Source organism: Vicia villosa, linkage group LG5 (assembly GCF_029867415.1).
Source record: "Vicia villosa cultivar HV-30 ecotype Madison, WI linkage group LG5, Vvil1.0, whole genome shotgun sequence".
Classification (NCBI taxonomy): Eukaryota; Viridiplantae; Streptophyta; class Magnoliopsida; order Fabales; family Fabaceae; genus Vicia; species Vicia villosa.
The window spans coordinates 25,895,604-25,905,040 of record NC_081184.1 but is presented as its reverse complement, the minus strand read 5'-3'; the positions used below and the strand labels follow the sequence as shown (position 1 = coordinate 25,905,040).

Genomic DNA, 9,437 nt, shown 5'->3' with positions numbered 1-9,437 from the left:
GTAGTCATCATTTTCTGGAAAGAGGTGACTTCGGAGATGCATATCCAAAATAACCAAATTTTTTGTGTTGAGATTTTCGAAAATAACTCAATACTTTTTGAAAAATTAAAATCAAGGTGAATCAATATAATTAATAGTATAATTAATTGTATTAATCAAAATATATAATTAAATATATATCATTATAATCAAGATATAATAATGATAATATTATTCTAATAAATATTTAAATCAACATATTATTTTTATATAAATTAATTAAAGGAAAAAATTAATATAAATTAAAAATTATAATGTAAATAGTGTATATTTTTAACATGATAATTTCATTAATTATAATGAATAATGTTGTAATCATTTAAAAAATAATTACTTTTATAATTCGTAAAAAATGAATTATTACAAAATTAAAACTTTATTTAATTAATTTATTTTTTATTTATAACAATTTCTATTTAAGTTATCCTTTATTAGTAATAGCTCACTTTAATTATATTATAACTATATTATAAATAAATATTTTTTAAAAATAAAATTAAAAGAAATTTGAGATTTTTGTTAATTCGGATATGCATATCTGAATTAATTAATATCCCAAATTTTTGTTGAGGTTCGGATATGTATATCCGAAAAATATTTTAAAATTTTCATGAGTGTTTTTTATGAGTGCAATGAAAAATTTCTTATTAAAAAACTTTTTTCATTCATTTTAGTTGATATAATAAGCATATCAAAACCAAAATATATATGTAAATTTGTCACATTTATTTAGATATCAAATTTATTCAAAATAAGCTAAAAATCAAGACACACATACATCTTACATATGCATTGGCTGCCCAACAATCATGAGGCAACTAAACCATGTAAAACTATTTAACTAATTCATAATATTGGTCAAGTAATTAATAACATTAAGCAACAAATTGATGATCATTTAGACATCTTTGCAGCCAATTCTCTAACCAACTTAGCAGCAACCAATGAAGTCATGCCATCATAAGTATCACGTTGTGGATTATATTCAACCACATCTCCACCAACAATATCACCTTGTAGATTTTGAAGAATGTTTAGAATATCTCTAAATGAAAGGCCTCCTGGTTCATGATGAGACACTCCTGGTGCAATAGAAGGGTCAAGAGAATCCATATCAATTGATATATAAACTCCTTTGTTGTGAATTCAATGCCAAGAACAAAGTATAAAACAAGGAAGAATAAAGGACAAGGAAGAAGAGGAACACAAGAATTGGTTATAACTGCTATTCTTTTACTTTCTCTTAAAACAAGATTACAAGTTTACAAGAATAACAAATAACCTCTCTCACCCTAAATTAGGATTTGCAGCTTAGCAATGATGAGAGACTAGTATGCTATTTATAATAAAACCTAACATACTAACTAATGGGCTTTTTCAGCAAGGCCCATTACACAAGCCAACTTAATAAACAAGCTAACTTAACAAATTAGGGTTTAAACACTAAAACCTAATTTAACATGCTAACAACCCTAGCATCTTCGACATCTGCATGCTAGACCCATCTTCGACTACAACATGCACACTTCGACACCAGCATGTGAACAATCCTTCGACTTAATGCTTAACTCTGTCGAACTGTCGAACCAAGAAGCTACCCTTCGACAATACTAGAGTTCGATCCAATATCTCACAAATCTCCACCTTGGACCTAACTCTACAACGTCAAGGAACAAACTAGCTTTCTTCATGCAGCTTTATCAACTGCATACAGTGGAAAAACTTGCAACTCGGCAATGTCTTGGTGATCATATCAGCAGCATTGTCTTCAGTCGAAACCTTCAGCACTTGGACTTCTCCACGCTCGATTACTCCTCTGACGAAATGCAGTCTCACATCAATGTGCTTAGTTCGCTCATGATAGGCTGAATTCTTCGACAGGTGTATTGCACTTTGACTATCACATTTAACAGTGATACCTCGACCTTGAAGTTTCAGCTCCTTCGCAAAACCTTCAAGCCACAATGCTTCTTTCACAGCTTCAGTGAGAGCAATATATTCCGCTTCAGTGGTTGATAGAGCAACAACCTTCTGAAGAGTTGCTTTCCAACTAATTGCTGTGCCAAACATAGTGAAAACATATCCAGAAATAGACTTTCTAGAATCCATACAACCTGCATAATCAGAGTCGACATATCCTTCTATTGCTGCTTTACTATCTTCACCCAAGGCTCCACCATAAATTAGGACTCTATTCAGAGACCCATTTATGTACCTTAAAATCCACTTCAATGCTTGCCAGTGAGCCTTTCCAGGATTCGCCATGTACCTGCTTACAAGACTGACTGCGTAAGCTATGTCGGGTCTAGTACAAACCATAGCATACATCAAAGAACCAACTATATTAGCATACGGGATGCTATTCATATAGGCTCTTTCGACATCAGTACTGGGACACTGATCAATACTCAGCTTGAATTGAGGGTTTGTTGGAGTCACAACTGGCTTCGAATTCGACATACCAAACTTTTCAAGAATCTTCCGTAGATATGCCTCTTGAGATAGACATAACTTCGACTTCTTTCTATCTCTTCGAATGTCAATTCCAAGAATCCTGGAAGCAGCTCCCAGATCCTTCATATCGAACTCCTTATTGAGTTCAGCCTTCACCCTCATCACATCTTCAACATTGTTGCTTGCTATGAGAATATCATCCACATAAAGCAACAAAATAACAAATGAATTACCAGGTCGAAATCTGAAGTAAACGCAGTGGTCGAACTGACTTCTAATGAAACTTATGCGTGCCATGAACTTGTCGAATCTCCTATTCCACTGTCGAGGAGATTGTTTCAGCCCATACAAAGATCTCTTTAACTTGCACACATAATCTTCCTTCCCCTTTTCGACATACCCTTCAGGTTGCCTCATCAGGATCGTTTCATCTAGATCACCATACAAGAACGCAGTCTTCACATCCATCTGTTCCAGTTCAAGATCGAACTGTGCCACCATGGCAAGCAACATTCGAATGGACCTATGCTTCACAACAGGAGAAAACACATCATTGAAGTCGACACCTTCTTTCTGAGTGAAACCCCTTGCAACTAACCTTGCCTTGTATCTTTTCGACGTCACTCCTTCAATTCCTTCCTTAACTTTGAAAATCCATTTACAGCTGACTAACCTTGCCCCAACAGGTTTCTTGATCAGTTCCCAAGTATGATTATCATGAAGAGATTTCATCTCATCATCCATGGCCTTCAGCCATTCAGTCTTATTTCGACTCCTCATAACTTCCTTATAGTCTCTAGGTTCTTCGTCTAGAACCTCACTTGCAGAGATTAAGGCATAAGCTATAAGATCTGCATACCCAAGTCTCTGAGGTGGTTTGATGACTCTTCTCGACCTATCTCTCGACAATAGGTAGTCATCGTCAGTTTCCTCAACTTCCTCAGCATCTTCTGCTTCTTCTTCGACTTCATCAGGGACATGCAATTCAGCATCAACATGCTCCACCTCAACAGGAATCTCTACCTGTTCCAGCTCTTCGTCAGATGTTTCTGTACTTCGACCAACATCATCAGTTTTCTTAAAAGCCATTTCAGCTTCATTGAAAACAACATCTCGACTGGTGATACACCTCCTGTGACCTGGCTCTAGGCACCATAGCCTATAAGCTTTGACTCCTTCTGGGTATCCCATGAACATGCATTTCAGAGCTCTAGGTTCGACCTTGTCTTGCCTAATGTGAGCATAGGCTATGCAGCCAAATACTCTCAGTTTGTCGAGATCTGGTGGATGTCCCGACCAAACTTCTTCAGGTGTCTTCATATCTAACGCTGTCGAAGGACATCTGTTTATCAGATATGTTGCTGTCGCAACAGCCTCAGCCCAGAACACCTTTGTTAACCCCGCACTAGTCAACATGCATCTGACTCTCTCCAAAATAGTTCGATTAAACCTTTCAGCCAAACCATTTTGCTGTGGAGTACCTGCAGTAGTTCTATGCCTTGCAATACCAGAGGCAGCACAAAAACTGTCGAATGCCTCATTGCAAAATTCAAGGCCATTGTCGGTTCTCAACCTCTTGACCTTTCTGCCAGTCTGATTTTCAACCAGAGTCTTCCAACTTTTGAAATTCTCAAAAGTTTCATCCTTAGTCTTCTGGATGAATACCCATAATTTTCTGGAATAATCATCTACTATGGATAGAAAATACCTTGCTCCTGAATGTGATGGACACCTTGCAGGCCCCCAAAGATCAGCGTGGATGTAATCAAGGGATCCATGTGTTCTTTGTTTGCCTTTGTTGAACTTCACTCTGCAAGATTTTCCAAGTACACAGGGTTCACAAAACTTCAGCTTTTCGACTTTGTCTCCACCAAGCAGATTTTGTTTCCCTAATTCGACCAGACCCCTTTCACTGACATGGCCCAATCTCATGTGCCAGATTTCTGTTTTCGACAAAGGTTTCGTGGATGCAACATTTGTCGAACCACTTACAACTTCAGCCTCAAGGGTATACAAGCCTTGTTTCTTCACGCCTCTCAAGACTTCCTTCGAACCCTTCATGACTCTTAGGATACTTTTCTCTCCTTGGAAAACATATCCTTTCTTGTCGAATTCACCAAGAGAAAGCAGATTTCTCTTCAAATCAGGAACATATCTGACTTCAGTCAACAACCTTATTGACTCATCATGGAGCTTGAATCTCACAGATCCAACACCTGCAATCTTGCAAGCCTTGTTGTTTCCCAGCAATACTGATCCACCATCTTGATCACATAATTCCTCGAACAAGTCTTTGTTTGGAGTCATGTGCCAAGTGCAACCTGAATCCATAATCCACTCCTTCTTAGAGTCACTGCTTGAAACCACAAGAACATCAGATGATTCGAAATCATCTTGAACAATGGCAGCGTTGCCATTATCCTTACCTCCATGATATTTCAAGCGTTCAGGACACACCTTTCTTGTGTGACCCTCCTTCTTACAATGGTAGCATCGAATGCCAGATGCTTCGCCACTGTAAGTCTTCGACTGGCTTTTGCCTTTCTTCTTGTCGAACTTACCATCCTTTCGTAAGAGTTTTCCTTTAACGGCCAAACCTTCGCCAACAGTCGAAGGTTTATGCTCCTTTCGTTCATTCAAGTCCTTAGAGTACAAGGCTGATTGAACTTCTTCAAACGTCAGGGACTCCCTTCCATACAAGAGAGTTTCTTTGAAGTGAGCATGTGATCGAGGCAAAGAACACAATAGTAACAGCGCTTGATCTTCATCATCGATCTTCACATCAATATTTTCAAGATCAAGAATCAGCTTGTTGAACATATCCAACTGCTCAGCCAATACTTTGTCTTCAATCATCTTGAATGAATACAAAGCTTGCTTCAGGTAGAGTCGATTTACCAGCGATTTGGTCATATACAAACTTTCAAGTTTCACCCATAACCCTGATGCCGTCGTCTCCTTTGATACCTGCCGGAGAACCTTATCACCAAGACTCAACAAAATTGCGCTGTGTGCTTTCTCGATCATATTTGTCTTCTCCGCTGCCGTCAATTCTGCATTCATGGCTGCCTCTCCCTTCAACGCTTCCAAACAACCCTGCTGAACCAGTAGGGCTTTCATCTTCAAGCGCCACAGGCCGAAATCATTCACTCCGGTGAACTTTTCAATCTCATACTTTGTTGAAGGCATCTTCTCCACGCTCACCGCACCAATTTGTTGTGAATTCAATGCCAAGAACAAAGTATAAAACAAGGAAGAATAAAGGACAAGGAAGAAGAGGAACACAAGAATTGGTTATAACTGCTATTCTTTTACTTTCTCTTAAAACAAGATTACAAGTTTACAAGAATAACAAATAACCTCTCTCACCCTAAATTAGGATTTGCAGCTTAGCAATGATGAGAGACTAGTATGCTATTTATAATAAAACCTAACATACTAACTAATGGGCTTTTTCAGCAAGGCCCATTACACAAGCCAACTTAATAAACAAGCTAACTTAACAAATTAGGGTTTAAACACTAAAACCTAATTTAACATGCTAACAACCCTAGCATCTTCGACATCTGCATGCTAGACCCATCTTCGACTACAACATGCACACTTCGACACCAGCATGTGAACAATCCTTCGACTTAATGCTTAACTCTGTCGAACTGTCGAACCAAGAAGCTACCCTTCGACAATACTAGAGTTCGATCCAATATCTCACATCCTTTAACACCTTCTCCGAGTTTCTGCTCATCATAAAAATTTAACTGTTAAGATTAATTCTTATTTTTCACAATAGTAAATTATCACAGATAAAAATAGTATAAAATAATGATATAAAGAGAGACCAGATTCTTTAAAATGGCGCGATCTTTTGAAAATGTTCTCATTTCATGTGTTTCGACACCAAACTTTTTGATTTGCTCGCGAACATCATTTGTTATTGATCTTATACCAACCTGTAATAAATGAATATGTTAAAGGCTCGAAGAGTGTGATAAATATATACCCTTCGGTTATTATTATAAGTAAATTTCACTTTCTATGGTACATTTGACTGTTAATATGAACTAGATACATTAACAGTCAATTATGTACCATAAAAAGTGAAATTTACTTATAATAGTGACCAGAGAATATATAAAGGTAGAATTTACACTTACCTGCACGAGTCGTCGAGCATAGCCACCCTCCATGATTCGGGCGAAAGGAGAAGCATGTGAATAAGGGTTTCCTTCAAAGGAATGATAGAGATCAGGATGTGCATCAAAATGGAGAATGTCAACTTGTCCTCCAAGCTTCTCAGAGACAGCTCTAACAACTGGAAATGATATTGAGTGGTCACCACCCAAAACTAAGGGACGTAATGGATCCTACAAAAGTATCCACACCATGAGAATTAGCCTTTCTAAAAAAAAATTACTAGAAAACATGATTATTTTTTATTTCATAGTTAGGTTTGATGTTAGTAAAAATGATATGTAATTTGATTAGAAATATTTGTGAAAAAGTTTTACACCATCTGTTTATATAAAATTAATCTCCAAAAATATTTCATTAAAATCATTTTAATAGAAAATATAAAAAAATTATTTTAAAGAAAATGTTTTATTATCTTTAAACAAACAAAATAAAGAATAGTTTTCTTTAAAATATTTATAAAAAATCACCTCCACATTATTTGTATCAAAAATACTTTTTAAAAGAATCTTTCATATTAATTAAAATATTTAAATAATTTTTAAAAGAATATTTCATATTAATTAAAATATTAAAAATTATATTTTAAAAAGTTGATGTTGTAGCTCAATTGATATGTGATAGTTGAATAAAATAAACGTAAACTATTCGTCATAATATTCAATCATATTCATTTATATTTATTTACTTATATTTAATATTTATGAATTAATATAAATAAATTATTAATATTTATAAATAATAAATTTTTTATAAATAAAAAAATATAAATTTTAAAATCTTAAAAAATCAACACGTTGATAATTTTGAAATAGTGAGAATATACCTCATCCATCACTAACTTGACAGATTGACTAATGACATTGGCCAATCTTTCATCATCTACCCCACAATCTCTAATTTCTTCAATAGGAACATCACCAACATTTGTTATCACTCTTGGGTCCCTTAAGTCCTTACCTACAAATGAATATTCAAAAAGAAACCTTTAATATTTATAAAAGTAAAATAAAAAATACAACTTTTAAAAAGAATTTATATAGACTAAGAAATCATGAATAATTGAATGAACATTTATGAAGTCCGTTTGTGTTTCACCAAACAAAAAGAAAGCCATTAAGAGTGCTGTCCCCATGTCCCTACATTTTAAGGATGCTTTGGGATACAAGACAAGAAGATAATTTAAGGTACAAGACAATTTGGGAAAGATGTTTTATGACTTATTCAATGTTTTGTTTGAAGTTAGACAGACGTCTTGTTTGGTCTAATAATATTGTTGCTTGTTTTTTTTTTTTTTTTTTATAAAATGGTATATCAATTGTAAAGGTTAATTTTTCGAATTAGAAGGATTTGAATATACGGTAAATTTAACACTGCTGCGTATATAAAATTGAATCGGACTCAAAATCTCGAGTTAAACTAAAAAAGACTTTTATTATATCATTCAAATATTCTTTAACCATGTTGATATATATATTTTATTTAAAAATAAATTAAAGTTATATGATTTCTCTTTAAATACAATTGCATTTAAATGCGTAAAATTGAGTTTACCAATAAATTTTAAGTAAAAATTAAATTGAAAAACTAAAAATATTAGCTTCAAAGAAGAATTAATAGTACTCCACAAAAAAAAAAAATACATACATTAAAATCAATCATGATTATTCCAAACGCAAAATTGAGAGGATAAGTTATGTTAAGCTACTTAAATTAATATAGATATCAGATGTAAGAGTTCATGTTTGAATCTTTGACATTTTAATAAAAGGTGCAATTTCAACTACTAAACAATTTGACAAAGAAAATCGAGCATATACTTACCCTCTTCCGTTGTTGAATTTGTGCTCTCACACCAAATCGCTTCTCTAATTCTAGGAGGCGCAAATGCAGACCCTTGATGAAACGATGATTGATAACCTAATGGAACACCAAGAAGAGATGAAGTTGCCACAACACCTCCCAAAGAACGCATAAGTTCCCCCTACATTACAAAACCAATTGTGAAAAGATTGATTCCATAAAATTACCAAGATCCATTCAAGAAATTCATATCTATATTAACAACAACAAAAAAAAAGAAGTTAGAACTTACCTTATATTTTGCTCTCTCATGAATAAATGCAAGTGCAGCATCTATGACATGATTTTGAGCTTTCTCTAACAAAGCAGTTGATACATTTGCAGAATTTAGTCTCTGCATATAATGGAATCCTCTGCGTGCTATAGTCGACATTATAATATTGATTAATCTATGCTATGCTATGCTTTAGAAAATTAAAAGCTATAAGTTGAAATGCTTTGTGAAATCCAAAACAACGTTGTTAGTGAAAGGAATAATGTGGGTATTTATAAAGCATAATAACTAATAGGGGTGCCTATGATTTCTAACTAAGTAACGTACACCATTAAATTACTCAACTCCCTCTTGTCAATATATTTAAGTCAATAAATTATTTTTCAACGTGATTGTTAGGTTAGAATATATTACTAGAATTTGAGCTCTAATATTTATGAGGTGTGTGAGTTTTACTGGTTATTATCATTATCAGGTGGTATACTTTTCAAAATAAATTATAAAAATAAATTGGTTAAAGAAAATTGATGCATATATGGTCTAGAATTCAAATCAAATACATAAAATGTTACTGTTTTTTGAATAAAAAGATGCATTTCAAAAGACTTTTCTTAAAAAATAAAGTTCTCGAAAAAAGTGTGATACAAAAAAAGAATTTTCGAAATTTTTTTATTTC

At 34.0% G+C, this 9,437-nt stretch overlaps 1 protein-coding gene across 1 annotated transcript; it reads right to left on the bottom strand.

The window, feature by feature from the left end:
- Positions 1-744: 744 nt before the first annotated feature.
- LOC131606412 (arginase, mitochondrial-like) lies at positions 745-9,033 on the bottom strand. The gene is made up of 7 exons (XM_058878642.1): positions 8,780-9,033; positions 8,509-8,668; positions 7,511-7,644; positions 6,648-6,857; positions 6,333-6,443; positions 6,206-6,230; positions 745-1,169 (listed from the first exon to the last, which is right to left on the bottom strand). The coding sequence occupies exons 1-7, from the start codon at positions 8,918-8,920 to the stop codon at positions 934-936; spliced, it is 1,017 nt and encodes a 338-aa protein (XP_058734625.1). The 5' UTR covers positions 8,921-9,033; the 3' UTR covers positions 745-933.
- Positions 9,034-9,437: the final 404 nt, after the last annotated feature.